Here is a 17,813-nt window from a genome sequence, read left to right on the forward strand (position 1 = left end):
GTCTCCATCATTCTGAGATCTCTATGTTGTAGACTGTAGCAGTTGCCCACAAGGGCCAAGGCCAGTTCCAGTGCCGTGGGGTAACTGGCCCCACATACAGTGTTAGCCTCTGCGTTCCAGGTCAGTGTAGCACTTTCATTCGTTTTGGTGTTTGTGTCTTCGGTTTTAAATTCAGTTGTAGAAATCAAGCAATCCATTTCCCTTTTGCCTAGAAACAGCTTATTTAGAGGATTACGGTTGTAAGGAGCACTTTAATTAAATCCCATATCACTCTGATGGGCACTACTGGGAGACCCTGTGCAGGGAGCTGGGGGACTGGAGGAACTCGCAAGACTTGGTCCCCACTCGTGAGGGTTCCGCGGCCCTCAGCAGTGTACTCTTCACAAGGCTTCTGGTTTTAAGAAATGAGGGGTGAGCGCTACGGGCAGGGCGTGATAAGGAGAAGTACAGAGGGCCAGATAGAGATGGATTCCGAGGCAGGGCTTTGGGGTGGCAGTGTTCAGGCTGCGTCTAACAGAGAGAAGAGCACAGTCAGCACCTGTGGGGCAGAGGCACAGCACGCCTCACACCCAGGGGACAGCAGCAGCCAAGCCTGGGCATGGGTGTGGCCAGGAAAAGCCATCAAAATTCATCTCATCTCACATGAAGAGTGCACTTGTGGGGGTGGGGGGTGGGGGAGGAGTTAGAATAACAGATTGAAAAGGATTCCTCAAATGTCAGACCAGAGCCTTGAATTTATTCCAGACCATGGGAACCTAGTGGCGTTCTTGATCCGGTGAATGCTAGAGTTCCAGGCAGTAGCGTTGGGTTAGCGCCGAGGTTTGGCTTGCCCTGAGGAATCGTGTCCCTTCTAGGTTGGTGACCTGCAGATGCGATGCATCTTTTCTCAGCACTGAATGAATGGCATGTTTGCAGCCTTCAATAAGAGGTTCTCCGCCTTTCTGTGGAGTGCCAGTCACCTCGGAAGGCTTATAGGAATACCAGGCTGTGATTCCAGCCTTGGAAATTCTGATTCTGTTGTTCTGGGGTGAGGCCTGTGCAGCGCCCTGGGTAATTATAACGTGAGGCCAGGCTTGAGAACTGCTGCTTAAGGTCAATAATAATTTCATTCCTCTTAGCAGAGTTTTTAGGGTGAAAGACTTTCCGTACTTGACATAGTGGTGCGCATAGCAGGAATATTTTATGGCACAGAATTGAAACCACACTTAACACATTTATTTTGTTGTGAAGTTTTATACAGGAGCAAAAATGTTTAGTGAGTACTGTTGGCAAATGACTATTGATCGAGAGAAGTGTTTAAATGTTTCTTGGCAGTTTCGTATTATACTTACAATCGAGGTTAGTGAGAGCTTTTATAAATAACCCTAAAGCAAACTCTAGATAGAAACTGGCTAGGCTCTTGTTTTCTCTCACCTTCCCCTCCCCCAAAGGGATGTCAGCACTGGAAAATGTGTGCTTAGGATTGGCCTTTTCTTTCCTTGTTCTATCAGCAGCTTTCAAGTCATAATTTATGGTTTTTCTCCAGCATAATTTTATGTATTTACAAATATATATTTATATAATATATAAAATTATATATATATCTAATTGTACTGGGATATATGTATACATATATATATATATATATATATTCTTCACTTGTAATCTAAAATGTGATTCAATGTTGGGTGATATATGTATAACTACCCTGTCCTGGGGATCCTGAAAGTTAACATCTTTATCTAGAAATATCTGGAATCAGAAATTGTGTCACAAATGTTAAAAACTCTCTTCCACCTGTTTTGTTTCCATCACTGTCTTTTGGAATTAAACTGTCGCTTCACTTGAACTGGCCTCACTGAAGGGCTTGGTGCATTCTGAACCATTTATCGATGGTCCTTTGTTGATTAACTGTGAAGTAACAAGGACTCCTCCTGAGTGGGTTTCAAGTGCTTGTGTTTCTGCGTGACAGCTCCGAGGCCCGGGCTGAAATGTGAAGGACAGCCCTGCAGCTCCAGGCTGCACTGGCTGGCGAGGGGGTCGCCAGATCAGAGCAGGGCTCTCCCAGCTGTGCCTGCCTCCTAGGAGGAGGGGGTGAGGCACAGTGGGGCCGGGGCCGCACGGGCATCACGTGCCAGGGTGTGCAGGGAAGCTCCACCCGCCTGGGAAGATGACTCAAAGATGGCAGCTTTGTTCCAAGTCCTTACCTTACTCATTCTAGATGTTTTCATTACCATTTCATTTCATTTCTCTGCTTACTGCCTCATGCCTGCATCACAAGGTAGTTAATTTGTTGTTTCTGGATGCTTTGAGGATCACTGGTGTCTTCCTCTTATGAAAATAACTAATGCGGCCAAAATACTGTGCCCAAATTAAGCGCCTTCTGGCTTAACTGACTTTTAAAGCCATTCCTGCTGACCTTTGAGCCTGGCTTTTTCCCTGGGCCCATCAATCAATCCCGTCCGTGCCCCCTCCCCAGCGAAGGTTGGTGCTCCTGGGGACTGCCGTGGTGGGAAGGGGCTGTGGGTGTGAGCAGAGGAACAGCCCCTGTGACCTTCAGTTCTTCCATTTCGTAGAGATTATGGCTGTGTTCAATTGAAGGAAAATAAATGTGTGACTGTTAATACCTTTCGTATTTAGGTCATACTACTAGATATTACACTGGAACTTCAGAAGCAAATTATGTCTGAATTGGAAATTCTTTATAAGGTAATTTTCTTATTAACCATTTTTACAAAAGCATACCTGTGGTTTCAACTTGCAAGTTTGTAACTTGTTTTTTTCTTACAGTGCGATTCATCATATATCATAGGATTTTATGGGGCATTTTTTGTAGAAAACAGGATTTCAATATGTACAGAATTCATGGATGGTGAGTTTCTGCTTTTCATTACTTTAAGAATAGTTTTTGAATACTTTAAAACCTGATTTTGAAATAGATTCTGAATAGAACTAAAAATAATTAAAATACATCAATAATTACCTATTTTATACTCTAAAATCATCCCCATATTAGGGGCTTCTAGTGTTGAATATTTACAGTTGAGCTGTACTTCCATGAATGCAACTTCATTTACTCACACTGAAAATTTAAATAGAACAAATTAAATGCTGGTCTAATCGGTGGTTTGATATCTGATTCTTCAATGCAATCTGTCTTTATTTGCAAAACAGATGTTCTGTTCTTTTAATGTTTCAGTAGCCAAAACAGATTTTCTTTTAAAGAAATCTATTAACCCGGTGTCCTGTGTTTTTCAGAAAGAAATCGGTTCTTAATTGCAAGACAGGAAATTGTTTTTCAGCGCAGCTGTTTAGCCAAGATGTGTTTCGTCCTCTTTGGACTTAGCCCTTTCCTTCCTTCTACATTTTTCCTTCTACCTCTTTTGGAAGCTTTTTTGCTCAATCCAAATATTATAGCAAAATACAGATTTTGGAGTCCCCCGCCAATGAAATGCCATCATTGTTGTTATTGTTCTCTTATTTTCAATCTAAGCCATCTTCATGTTTTACCCATTCAGTTTTTAATGTCTAATCCATTGAAATGTAGCCTTTTTAATATGGGAAGTTCCTTGTGGGGATTCTCCCTACATTATTAAAACACTTAGTTTAGGCTCTGTGAGACTTTTTAATGAGCCAACATTGATACCTTTTTATTTTTAAAAAAGATTTATTTATTTATTTGAAAGGCAGAGTTACATAGAGAGAGAGAGAGAGAGAGAGGAGACACAGAGAGATCCTATCTCCATCCACTGGTTCACTCCCCAAATGGCCACAACAGCCAGAGCTGGGCCAACCCAGGAGCTTCTTCGGGGTCTCCTACACGGGTGCAGGGGCCCAAGCACTTGGGCCGTCCTCCACTGCTTTCTCAGGTGCATTAGCAGGGAGCTAGAGTGGAAGTGGCACAGCCGGGACTTGAACTGGAGCCCGCAGAACCACAGGCAGCAGCTTTACCTGCTCCGTCACAGCACCAGCCCCAACATTTTTTATTTTTTATTTAGCAGGGTTGGTTTATTTTTTCCCAAAGATGGGGTGTGTGTTTGTGTGTGTGTGTGTGTGTGTGATAGACAGAGAGAGATACTCCATCTGCTGGTTCACTTCCCAAACGTTCACAACAGCTGGGCCAGGCTGAAGCTAGGAGTCTGGAACTCAGTCTGGGTCTCCCATGTGGGTATCAGGGATGCAAGTCCTTGAGCCATCACCTGCTGCCTCCCAGGCTGTACATTCGCAGGAAGCTGGATCAGAATGGAGTCGGAGCGTGAACTCAGGCACTCTGACATGGGTTGCAGGTGTTCTAAGTGGTACCTTAAGCACCGTGCCAAATGCCCATCCTTGATACTTTGAAACTACAGGAAGCATGGGGTGTGTGTGTGTGTGTATATATTTAAATGTTCATAATAAAATTAATGCATATATAAATTATATATCCTAAGTTAGTTATAGTAGATATCAAGAATTTAAAATATTTTTAAAAGATTTTATTTATGTGGAAGGCAGAGTTAGAGAGAGAGAAAGAGAGAGAGAAAGTGAGTGAGAGACAGATCTTCCACCCCGTGGTTCACTCCCCAAATGACTGCAATGGCCAGGGCTGGGCCAGGCCAAAGCCAGGAGGAGCCTGGAACTCCTTCCAGGTCTCCTAAGAGGACAGGAACCCAGGTACGTAGGCCATCTTCTGTTACTTTTTTTTCCCAAGTACATTAACAGGGAGCTGGATTGGAAGTGGAGCAGCTGGGACTCAAACCAGCACCCATATGGGATGCCAGCATTGCAAGCGTCAGCTCAACCCACTGCACCACAAGTACTGACTCCGAGAATTTAGAATCTTATAATCTTAAGAGTAATGTGACAGTTGTGGAGTCTAACTAGAAAAGTAGATTAACAGAGCTGATGCATGTTATTATTTTATTTTATAACTTCCATCATTTTCTTTTTTTGAAGTCTTCAGCTTTTCAGTTACATTAAAACTTTTTTATTGAGATAAATTTGCCCTTTTAAAGTATGCAGTTTAGTGGTTTTTGGTATATTCGCAAGGTAGCCATCTAATTTTAAAACTTTTTTAAAGTTTTAGAGTTACAGAGAGGCAGAGGCAGAGAGAGAGGGAAGTCTTCCATCTGCTGGTTCACTCTCCAAATGGCTCCAATGGCCGGAGCTGTGCCGATCCAAAGGCAGGTGCCAGGAGCTTCTTCTGGGTCTCCCCACACAGATGCAGGAGCCCAAGCACTTGGGCCATCTTCCACTGCTTTCCCAGGCCATGGTAGAGAGCTGGATCAGAAGTAGAGCAGCCTGGATGCAAACCAGCATCCGTATGGGATGCTGGCACAGTGCGGGCCTCTGAAAACACTTTTCACCATCCTCAGAAATACCCATTGTCCGTGAGAGTCACTCACTAGCCCCTTTCCCTCGGGCTCCTGGCAACTACTCATCCATTTTCTCTCCCTATAGATTTACCTGTCCTGGTAATTTCATGTAAATTAAATCCCACAGTTTGTGGATTTTATGTCTGCCTTCTTTCACTTAGTATGCTTTCAAGGTTCCTCCGTGATCTAGTGTGTATGAGTGTTTTTCATTCCCTTTTATCACTGAGTAATATTCCATTATATACCTATACCATATTTTGTTTCTAGTTGATGGTCATTTAGGATATTTCTGCTTTTTGCCAAATTATGAATAAGGCTGTTATGTTCATTAGTGTACAGTTTTTGTGTAGACATATGCTTTCAGTTCTTGGGCACATAACCAGGAATAGACCTGCTAGGTCACACAGTAACTGTATGTTTAAATTTTTGATGAACCGTCAGGCTGTTCTGTTCTATTTTGCACCATTTTGCATTCATATCAGCAGCATGCTGAGGGCTCCAGTTGCTCCATATCCCTGCCAGCACTTGTTAGGTGTCTGTTTTTAATGTAGACTGGTGGGTGTGAAATGGTGCCTCATTTTGCTTTTTGTTTGTTTTTTACATTCTCATTTACCATATTTGAAAGGCAGAGAGACAAAGATCTTCCATCGTCGATTCATTCGCTAAATGCCCACAATGGCGGGAGTGGGTCAGCCTGAGGCGGGCAGCCAACAGCTCAGTCCAGGCCTCCCACATGGGTAGCAGGGACATAACTAACTGAACCTCACCTGCTGCCTCCCAGGGTGCACAGTAGAGGGAACTGGAATCAGGAGCCCAGTCAGCACTCAAACTCAGGCCCTCTGATGTGGCATTGGGCGTCCCAAGCAGGGCCTTCGTGGCCAGGCCAAATACCTGCCCCTCTTTTTGCTTTTCTTTTCTTTTTTTTTTTTTTTAAAAGATTTTATTTATTTTTTATTTGAGAGTTAAGAGTTACAAACAGTGAGAGGGATAGGCAGAGAAAAAGGACTTCCTTCCATTGGTTCACTCCCCAATTGGCCGCAACGGCTGGAGATGTGCCCATCCAAAGCCAGGAGCCAGGCGTTTATTCCTGGTCTCCCATGTGGGTGTAGGGGCCCAAGGACTTGGGCCATCTTCTCCTGCTTTCCCAGGCCATAGAAGAGAGCTGGATGGAAGTGGAGCAGCCGGGACTAGAACTGGGGCCCATATGGGATGCCGGTGCCGCAGACAGAGGATTAACCTACTGTGTCACAGCACCGGCCCCCCTCTTTTCGCTTTTGATTTAGGTTTCTCTGGTCATCATTGATCATTGATCATTCTCTAGTGATCATTGATGCTGAACATCTTTTCTTGTGCTATTGACTGTATATCTTCTTTTGAGAAACTTATACTCAAGCCGTTTATTCAAGACTTTTAAAAATTTTTTGAGAGGCACACACACACATGCACACACATACAGAAAGAGAGAGTGAGGGAGAGAAAACGAGTAAGCTCATACCTGCTGATTCATTCCCCAAATGTCGAAAATAGTCATCTGGAAACTCAGTCCAGGTCTCCCACATGGGTGGCAGGAACCCAATTATGTCTGCGTTGGCAGGAAGCTAGATCAGGAGCCAGTACTGGGAATTGAACTCAGGCACTTAGGTGCGGGGGTGGGCATCTTGACCACCAGGCTAGATGCCCACTCCCTTTTTCCTTTGTGTTTGGATTATTCCCTGCTGGTGTATAGGAATACATTGATTTTGTGTATTGGTCATGTATCACAGCATTCATTTTCACAGGTTTTTGTGGATGCCTTGGGGTTTTCTGTGTACAAGCAGATGTCACCATCTGCTTTTTCCCTTCCAATGGCGATGCCCTTTATTTCTTTTTCTTGTGTAATTACCCAGCTGGAACCTTCAGGACTGTGTGAGTGGAAGTGGTTAGAACAGACCTCCTCCTGCTGCTGCTGGTCTTAGAGGGAAACCTTTCAACTCTGTCTTCCACCATGAAGTGTGATGGTAACTGTGGGTCTCCAGTAGCTTTAGGCCTTTAGCAAAGCGAGGACATTCCCTTCTGTTTCTAGTTTGTTGTTGGACTTTTTTTTTAATCATGAATTCATAATAATTTTTTTCAATTTTTTTCTATGTCTTTTAAAATTAGCATGTGGTTTTAGTCCTCTTTTCCATTGATATGGTATATTACATTAGTTGATATTACTCGGTGAACCAGTCTTTTTTTTTTAGAAGGTTTTTATTTAATGAATACAAATTTCATATGTACAGCTTTTAGGAATATAGTGGTTCTTCCCCCCATTCCCGCCCTCCCACCCCCACTCCCATCCCACCTCCTACTCCCTTTCCCATTCCATTTTTTATTAAGATTCATTTTTAATTGACTTTATATACAGAAGACCAGCTCTATAGTAAGTAGAGATTTCAACTGTTTGCACCCACACAAACGAAGTGTAAAAGTACAGGGGCCGGCGCTGTGGTGTAGCGGGTAAAACCGCCGCCTGCAGTGCCGGCATCCCATATGCATACCAGTTCAAGTCCCAGCTGCTCCACTCCCGATCCAGCTCTCTGGATCTGGCCTGGGAAAGCAGTGGAAGATGGCCCAAGTCCTTGGGCCCCTGCGCCTGTGTGGGAGACCCGGAAGAAGCTCCTAGCTCCTGGCTTCAGATTGGTACAGCTCCAACCATTGCAACCAAGGGGAGAGTGAACCAGCAGATGGAAGACCTCTCTCCCTCTCTCTCTCTCTCTCTCTCTCTCTCTCTCTCTCTCTGCCCCTCCTTCTCTCTCTGTGTAACTCTGACTTTCAAATAAATAAATAAATATTTAAAAAAATGTATTAAGTACAGTTTGAAGACAAGTTTTTTGAGATTTATTTTATTTATTTGAAAGAGTTACTGAGAGAGGTAGAGCCAGAGAGAGAGAGAGAGAGAGAGAGAGAGAGAGAAGTCTTCCATTCCACTGGTTCACTCCCCAAATGACCGCAAGGGTCAGAGCTGAGCTAATCTAAAGCCAGGAGCTTCTTCCAGGTCACCCACATGGTTGCAGGGACCTACAGAGTTGGGCCATCTTCTATTGCTTCCCTAGGCCATAGCAGAGAGCTGGATTGAAAGTGGAGCAGCCAGGACTCAAAACCAGCACCCATATGGGATACTAGCGCTGCAGGCTGGGCTTTAGTCTGCTGTGCCACAGCCCCAGCCCCTAACACTCTTATTTTTTACATCACTGACCGCCTGAGGCTCTTGACATGAGATGCCAAGGCTATGGAAGCCTTTTGAGTCCACAAACTCCATCGGTATTTAGACAGGGCTATATGCAAAGTGGGAGTTCTCTCCTCTCTTCAGAGAAAAGTACATTCTTTGATGGCCCCTTATTTCCACTGGGGTCTCACTCACAGAAATCATTCATGCAGAACAGTTTTTGCAACTATGTTTTGGCTTTCCATGCCTGAAATGCTGTCATGGGATTTTCAGCCAGATCCAAATGCCTTAGGGGCTGATTCTGAGGTCAGAGTGATGTTTAGGGAGTTTGTCATTCTATGAGTCTGCTGTGTGGACTGCTTTCCATGTTGGATCGTTCTCTTCTTTATAATTCTATCTATTGTTATTACCAGACACTTGGTCTTATCTATGTAATCCCTTTGACTTTTAATCCTATCTATATAATCAATTCCACACTTCATATGATCACTTTATCACATAAGATGGGATTAGTACCACCCAGCTGAATGAACCAGTCTTAGAATCCTGGAATCACTCCACCTGTCATGGTATTTAGTCCTTTTTGTGCACGATCATGTGTTGCTTATGGGGATGTGCTCTGAGATGTGTGTTGTCAGGCAGCTCCATCACCGTGCAGACATATGGAGTATGGATGCCAGCCTAGGTGGTATTGACGACTGCACACCCAGGGCTGTACTACTGTATCGTCCGTCATGTGAGCACTGCATTGTGGACCAAAATGTTGTTGTGTGGCTCCTGACTGTATTGCTGGATTCAGTTTGCTAGTATTTTGTTAAGAATTTTTACATCCATATTCAGAAGGGATATTGGTCCACCTAGTTTTCTTGCCTTGTAATACCTCTCTGGTTTTGATATCAGGATAATAGTTGTCTCATAGAATGAATTGGGAAGTGTTATCTAATATTCTGGATTTCTTTGAAAATTTTGTGAGTTTGTGATGTTAAGTCTTCTTAAACATTTGATAGAATTCACCCAAGAAACCTTCTGGTTCTGACATTTTCTTTGTAGGTTTTTTTCAATTGTGGTTTACATATTCACCATTTTAAATATTCAGAAGCTTTAAGTACATTGCGGCTGTTCTGCAACCATCACCACGTCCATCTCCAGATCTCTTTGTTTTGCAAGGCTGAAACTTAAGTGGTAACTCTCCATTCACCGCTCCTCCCAGCCACTGGAAATCAGCTTCCTACTTCCTGTCTGAATTTGACTGTTGTAGGTATCTCATATACTTGCAGTCATAATCTTCTTGTGACTGGCTTATTTAATTTGTGTCATGTCTTCTGAGTTCACCCAGAACTCTTTGTAACATATATGAGAATTTCCTTCTTTTCTAAGGCTATATAATATTTTTTATTACTAGTTCAATCTCTTTAATAGTAACAGGTTTATGCAGATATTTTATTTCTTCTTGAGTCAGCTTTGATAGTTTCTGTCTTTCTAGGAATTTGTTGTTTCATCTGGCTCATCTAATTTGATGGTATACGATGATTCCTAATATTCCCTTATAATCCTTTTTATTTCTGTGAAATCAGTAGAAATGTTCCCTCCTCCATTGGAGCTTTTAGGACTTGTGTTTTCTGTTTTATTGGTCAGTGTAGCTGAAGGTTTGTCCGTTTCTTTAATCTTTGTCAAAGAACCAACTTTTGATTTCATTATTTTTTCTCTGTTTTCTATTTTATTTCTGCTCTGACTTCATAATGTCTTCTACTTCCTTTGGGTTTTATTTGCTACTTTTTTTTAAGGTGGAGAGTTAGGAGAGCAATTTGCAATCTTTATTCTGGTTTAATACAGACATTTGCTGTAGTACCTCCCTATAAGCACTGCTGTAGCTGCAACCTAGAACTTGTGGTATATTGTGAATCTAACTCCCCTCTCCCACCGCAAAAAAATGCTTTGTGATTTCTTTTTGACCCGTTTTTATTCAGGACTGTGTCATTTAATTTCTTTCTTTCTTTTTTTTTTTTTTTTTTGTCCATAATTGAGATTTTATTGGCATTGAGAATCAGCACACACATTCTAATTTGTACACAGTTCTTAACATACATACCAAAAATCTAAAAAGCCATGAGTTGTCATTATTTTTTTAAAAGTTATTCCAGTGACTTTTCAGCTCCAAATTTGAGGCAACCCTTCCTTAAGAGGCTATCAAGTACAAGTATCTTCAAATGTTGCTGTTACATAAATCCCACCTATTCACAACTTAGTATCATCTACACGACAGACTCAAATTTTCAGTCTTTCACAGCACATGAACACAGTCATTAGGAAAACTGGACTCCCACAACCGAAGGTGTTACAGAGCACATGTGGTTCCTACGCAGTGACAAGGAGTGGTTTCCTATAGGAAACAATTCTACTAAACAGTGTGGGAGAAGTAACTGAAAACATTCCAGACAGATTAAATGCACAACTGAGATTCCAAATTGCCATTTAGTACATGTTGTACTGTAGGATATAAAACCACCCCCACGTATGGAATGTTAAGCTGACACCCAAGATAGACAAAGCCTCCCATAATCCAATATGCCACTCTTCTGCTTGTACCAAAAAGTAAACAACCAGCAAATTATTTCACCTCATAAAATATAATTTACACTTAAAAAATGGGATGAGGTGGGCTTTCCTCCTTCTTAAAAATGTTTCTAGAGCTACTCAAAAACTGGCATTTACAAAATAGTTGATAAAAATTTTCCTCTGGCTTGTAAAGAAGGGCGACTGGGACCCCTGATGGACGTGGTGAATGACCTTAACCAGACTGGCTTCTCTCTGCTGCTTCATCAGAGGCTGGACGCTCCCACGTTGCGTTTCTGTTTTCTGCAGACGAGTCTTCTTTAGCTTCTTGGTGAACAACCTCCCGGCCTGTTTCCCTTTGCTCCTGTGTCCCCCTGTGCGTGCACTTTTTTGCCTGATTTCTTACCCTCCTCGGCAGCCTTCTTGGGCTTCGCGTCCACTTTCTCAGGGGCCATCTTCTGCTGCTTTTCCAGGCACGTTAGCAGGGAGCTGGATCGTAAGTGAAGTAGCCAGGACACAAACCGGCGCCCGTATATGTTGGATCTAGTTGGCTTACAGCACTATTCAAGTATTTTATTTCCTCTTTCATCTGTGTCATTGTTTTATCCACTTTTTAAAAGTGAGATATCGGAGTCTCCCACTAACAGTTTTCAGTTGTCTGTGTCTCCTTTCAGCTCTGTCACTTCATGCTTCAAGTGTTTTGGTACTCTGAGGTCAGATGCTTTATGTTTATAATTGTTACCTCATGATGGATTGACCCCTTTGTCATTAGAAAATGTTTGTCTTTAGTAACTGTATTTGTCTAATGTTAGTGTAGCCACGCCCCTTTCTCTGTTGGTTCTGCATGCACAGTGTATCATTTTTCATTGTTTATCTTCATCCTACCTGGGTCTTTGAATCTGAATCTTGTCGGAAGGAAGCGTATACTTAGATCATTTCTCAAAATCCAGTCTGCCAAACTCATACTTAATTAGAGTGCTTAAGTCATTTACATTTACATTTAATGTAGTTACTGACAAGATTTATATCTACCATCTCACTGTTTTCTTCTAGAAGTGTTAAATCATCTTTTATGTTCCTCTGTTTCTCTGTTGCTATTTTCTTACCTGTTGAATGCATATTTTCTTTTGAGGATTTATTTTATTTATTTGAAAAGCTAAGAGAGTGAGTGATCTCCCATCTACTGGTTCACTTGCTAGATACCTATAACATCTGAGGCTGGGCCAGTCTGAAGCCAGGAGGTGAGAACTCAGTTCTGATCTCCCATGTGAGTGGCATGGACCCAAGTACCTGCAGCCTCCAAGGTCCACATTGGCAGGAAGTTGGAATTGGGAGTGGAGCTGAGGCTCAAGCCCAGGCTCTTGGCTATGCCATACAGGTAGTCTGAAGCAGTATCTTAACTGTGGCACAAACCATTTGCTCCTAGCTACTTTCCAATCAGTGTGCCATTTCAACTCCTGTGTGTTTTCTTTTACTATATTTTTACCAGTTGTAGTATTAGTAGTTGCTCTAAGAATTACAGTTAACATCTTTTTTTTTTTTTTTTTAATTTTTGACAGGCAGAGTGGACAGTGAGAGAGAGAGAGAGACAGAGATAAAGGTCTTCCTTTTGCCGTTGGTTCACCCTCCAATGGCCGCCGCGGTAGCGCGCTGCGGCCGGCGCACCGTGCTGTTCCGATGGCAGGAGCCAGGTGCTTCTCCTGGTCTCCCATGGGGTGCAGAGCCCAAACACTTGGGCCATCCTCCACTGCACTCCCTGGCCACAGCAGAGAGCTGGCCTGGAAGAGGGGCAACCGGGACAGGATCGGTGCCCCGACCGGGACTAGAACCCGGTGTGCCGGCGCCGCAAGGCGGAGGATTAGCCTGTTGAGCCACGGCGCCGGCCACAGTTAACATCTTAACTTGTAATAGTTTGCTTCAAGTTAATAACAACTTCATTTTAACAGTATACAAAAACTACTCCACTGTGGAGCCATTCCTTCTTCCTTCCTTTGTGTTGTTCAAACTATGTAATTACACACTTACATATTGTGTGTCTAACACAGATTTCTAATTATTGCTTTATGAAGCTGTCTTTTTAATCAAGAGGAAAAGCAATTTAGTAATGCAGTTACTTTCACCAGTACTTTCCATCCCTTCATATGAATTTGAGTTACTGAGTTTGATGCTGAAAGAGTACCTTTTATTTCTTGTAGGGTAGGCCAGCTAATGAAGAATTCTCTGTTTTTGTTTATCTGGGGATGTGTTTTTAGAATAATTTTATTGACTTAAAATTTTTGATCGATAGTCTTTTTTGTTCAGCTATTTGAATATATCATTCTTTTTTTTTTTTCTTAGCATTTCTGCTTTATTTATTTATTTTGACAGGCAGAGTTAGACAGTGAGAGAGAGAGAGAAAGGTCTTCCTTCCGTTGGTTCACCCTCAAATGGCTGCTGTGGCCGGCGTTGCGCCAATCCGAAGCCAGGAGCCAGGTGCCTCCTCCTGGTCTCCCATGCAGGTGCAGGGCCCAAGCACTTGGGTCATCCTCCACTGCCTTCCCGGGCCACAGCAGAGAGCTGGACTGGAAGAGGAGCAACCGGAACAGAATCTGGCGCCCCAACCTGGACTGGAACCCAGGGTGCCGGCGCCGCAGGCAGAGAATTAGCCTAGTGAGCCGTGGCACCGGCCTGAATATATCATTCTATAACCCCTAACATCCATAGTTTCTTACTAATAGTCAGCTGTGTTTGTTTTTTTTTTTCTTAAGATTTTATTTATTTATTTGAAAGGTAGAGTTACAGACAGACAGAGAGAGAGACAGAGAGGAAAGTCTTCCATCTGCTGGTTCACTCCCTAGATGGCCACAACAGCTGGAGCTGAGCCAATTCAAAGCCAGGAGCCAGGAGCCTCCTCTGGTTCTCCCTCTTGGGCCATCTTCCACTGCTTTTCCAGGCCATAGTAGAGAGCTGGATCAGAAGAGGAGCAGCCAGGACTAGAACCGGCGCCCATGTGGATTCCAATGTTGCAGGCAGAGGCTTAGTCCACTACGCCACAGTGCCAGTCCCACCTATTGGTTTTTTAAACACATCTTTTTATTTATTGTACCTGAAAGGCATAGTGACAGAGAGAGAGGGAGAGACTCACAGAAAGGCGACAGAGAGATCCTCCAACCATGGTTCACTCTGGTCCCCAAATGGCCACAACAGCCAGGTCAGGGCCGGGCCAAAGCCAGGAGACAGGAATGTCAGTGAGGTAACTCAGGGAAGTCGTAGGCAAGAACGTTGAGGCCAAGGGAATAGCAAGAGAAGTGCTCCAAGGTAGAAGCAAGCTGGATGTGCTCAAGGGCCACCAAGAAGGCCAGGGTGACCAGAGAGTGATGATGAGACTGCTGGGGGCCAGACAAGAGGCCAGAGAAGTCTGGTACGACCATGTAGGCCTTGTGGGCCCTGGCAAGTTGGAGTTTCAAGTAGACTTTATTAGGAAGCCACTGGAAAGTTTAAAGTTGGGAAGTGATGTGATGCGCTTTCTTATTAAGTTAAAACTAAATGCACTCAGAAATACCCAAATAGAGGATCTCTGAATATGTGAATGTTTTTCAAAACTTTTATTTGTTTATTTTTATTTGAAAACTAGAGAGACAAAGAGACAGAGATCTTCCATCTACTGATTCACTTCCTAAGTGTCTGCAACAGCTGAGGCTAGCCAGAGTCCCAGAACTCGGTCTGGGTCTCCCAGATGGGTGGCAGGAACCCTGGTATTTGAGCCATCCCCTGCCACCTCCCAAGGTGTGCCTTACCGGGGAGCTGGAATTGGGAGTGGAGCCAGAGCTCAAACTCAGGCATTCTGACATGTGATGTGGGCATACCAAGTGGCATCTTCACCACTGCCCCGAACGCCCACCCCTAGGAGTGTATGGAATAAACTGTTTTCCACTCCACCTCCCCTCAAAAAATATGCTTCAAACAAAGAAAGGGCTTTTGTATATGAGGGGGCTTCAGAAATTCTTAGAAAATGTATATTATTAATTCAATTTTTCCATGAAAAATTTTAAAACCCCCTCACATTTTCAAATTAGCAAAAGCTAAGAGAGCTTCTACTGAAATTTTTGCTTGTGGCTTCAGATTTCAATTTTGTTAATGTATATGTTCATCTTAAAAAAAAATGTTGGGACTAATATGACGGTAATGTTGCTTCTCATTGTTTACCACATATTTGTGTGTGTCTTCCACGTAAGGTACTATTTAATATTTTAGACCGTGTAGTAGGGTAAGCACAGGCCTTACCCCGAGTCCTTTGGCCTACTTTCATGAAGATGATGGCCCTAATTTATCAAGAGAAGCATGAGGGAGAGAAGGAGTTGTTTGGCAGCAGACCTGAGTTTTTGCTGACCTGCTAAAAGTCTCCCTCTTGGTTCCTATGGTGGATAATGACATGCAGTGTAATGACTGGTTAGGAGTAACCTATGGCTAGGGAACACAGGAAAGTGACACGTCACAGAGAGCAAACTAGTGGTCTTGGAATTAAGAGCAAAAACCCAAAGCAACCAAGCTGTAGATGAGTAAGTTCTAAATGCCTTGAATACCAGTGTGTGGGCTATGGGTAAACCGTGTCCAGGCATGCCTTATAATATGGCAATCAGCGAGACATTTCAAGCTGCAGAAAGTTTGCATGTGACGCTCACGCTATGCGAGATAGCTTTTCTGCTCTTTGGAGTTCAAATGCTTGGGTCTTCCCTGAGCTCTGTCATCAGCTGACTCATGTCCATGGCTGGAACACATCTCCTGAATGCGTTTCCCCCATCTGTCAGATAATCACTGGACTCATCATTAATGTTATTCCCAGCCCCACTGTTTGATAATTTGGTAGATCTAAGAATTGCTTGTTTGGATAGACTTGTAGTTTAGAAATGATAGCAAAACTAGATTTTTATCTAGTAATTTTTATTACACCAAATCCCTCTGCCATTTTGAGCTGATAGGAGTTACTGAATTGGCACAGAGAACTCGTGGAGCTTAGTGCAGACTTAATTCTGAGTAGATCAGCTGCAGCCTTTTTTTTTTTTTTTTGTAATCGCTATTGAACATGAAAATGACAGGATGATTCTGGGTTGATGATACAGAGCCAGAGATGTAAACATTTGTAGGAATGGCTAAGAAAAGTGACGTTTTAAAGTGATATTTACAGAAACAACAGAAGTGATCTACCTCAAAGTGGGATTCCCTTTGGCTTCATCTCCTGATGATGGCCATAAGGTAGTCTTTGTCCTTTTGGTTTGGCTTGTTGAAACCATTGCCCAACTGGCTGATCAAACTCTGCTTTATATCCTGCATGAAAGTACATCTCCTCTTAAGACTGCTTACAGGTACATGAGAGTTGGCTTGCGACTCTAAGTAGTTGGTCCAGCGATGTGCCTTTGTCAGTCTTCCAGACACCCACATGTAAACATTGCGCCTGAGAGTGTTCATCTTTGCAACTGCCAGTTCCTCTGAAAGATCCATGAGAGCATAAATGTTTTTTCTTTACCTTCTCTGCGTCTGTAATAAAAATCTTACTTGTTAAGAGTGGTTCAGCTCATTGCAGAAGTGTGGTTTTTCATTCTCTCTCAAGGAGCGCGCAGGAGCAAAGCATAAAGCTGAATGACACTGTGGTTTCCCAGATTCTTGTCACACTCTGGAGACTGCAGGCAGAAGTGACCTGAGAGAGCGATTGTTTCCTCTCTGCTTTAATCAGGAAAGTCTCAAAGCCGGTGGCTTCACATATGCATGTGTAGTTTTGTTTGTTTGTTTTACAGAGAAGAGTGATTCTGTTTTTCTCGTTGGTATTCAGCTTTAGGGAAACTTGGCGTAAAAATCCTGACGTTTTCAGAATAGACTTACAGCATTTCAAAAGGATGGCACGCTCCATACTGGGGCCTTGTGAGGCATTCTTATAAACACCCTGCAGTAAGGTGGTAAATAGCAGTGTTTGGCCTCTGATGGGAAAATGTTTCTCAGATATCCTGGACAGTTTCTTTATGAAAAGAAAAGCAGTACACCTCAAATGGAATCTTAAAGTTTATTACATAGTATTTAAAAAGTTCTCATATTGGGGCCAGCGTTGTAGCAGGCAAAACTGCCGCCTGCATCCCATATGTGCGCCAGTTTGAGTCCTGGCTGCTCCACTTCTGATCCAGCTACCTGCTAATGGCCAGAGGAAAGCAGCAGAAGACGGCCCAAGTGCTTGGCCCTCTGCCATCCACATGGAAGGCCTGAATGAAGCTCCTGGCTCCTGGCTTTGCCTTGACCAAGCCCAGGCCAATGGCGGCCGTCTGGGGAGTGAACCAGCAGATAGATCTCTCTCTCTCTTTTCTCTCTCATTCTCCCTCTCTCTGTCTCTGTAACTCTTTCAAACAAATAAATAAATATTTTTAAAAAACAGCTCTCATACGGCCAGCGCCGTGGCTTAATAGGCTAATCCTCAACCTGCGGTGCCGGCACACCGGGTTCTAGTCCCGATTGGGGCTCTGGATTCTGTCCCGGTTGCTCCTCTTCCAGGCCAGCTCTCTGCTGTGGCCCGGGAAGGCCGTGGAGGATGGCCAAGTGCTTGGGCCCTGCACCCGCATGGGCACCTGGCTCCTGGCTTCAGATCAGCGCGGTGCGCCAGCCGTAACAGCCATTTGGGAGGTAAACCAACGGAAAAGGAAGACCTTTCTCTTTATCTCTCTCTCTCACTGTCTACTCTGCCTGTCAAAAAAAAAAAAAAAAAAAAAAAGCTCTCGTAC

General features: G+C 43.4%; 1 protein-coding gene across 10 annotated transcripts in view; it reads left to right on the forward strand.

Annotated features, from left to right (window-relative positions):
• MAP2K5 (mitogen-activated protein kinase kinase 5) overlaps positions 1-17,813 on the forward strand; it is a 272,187-nt gene that overhangs the window by 97,541 nt on the left and 156,833 nt on the right. For all 10 annotated transcript variants that reach the window (XM_062206201.1, XM_062206200.1, XM_062206203.1 and 7 more), the window contains exons 10-11: positions 2,620-2,688; positions 2,770-2,851. In XM_062206201.1, coding sequence (XP_062062185.1) covers positions 2,620-2,688; positions 2,770-2,851 — 151 coding nt within the window. The remainder of the gene's footprint in view (positions 1-2,619; positions 2,689-2,769; positions 2,852-17,813) is intronic.

Source organism: Lepus europaeus, chromosome 11 (genome assembly GCF_033115175.1).
Source record: "Lepus europaeus isolate LE1 chromosome 11, mLepTim1.pri, whole genome shotgun sequence".
In the NCBI taxonomy this organism is placed as follows: Eukaryota; Metazoa; Chordata; class Mammalia; order Lagomorpha; family Leporidae; genus Lepus; species Lepus europaeus.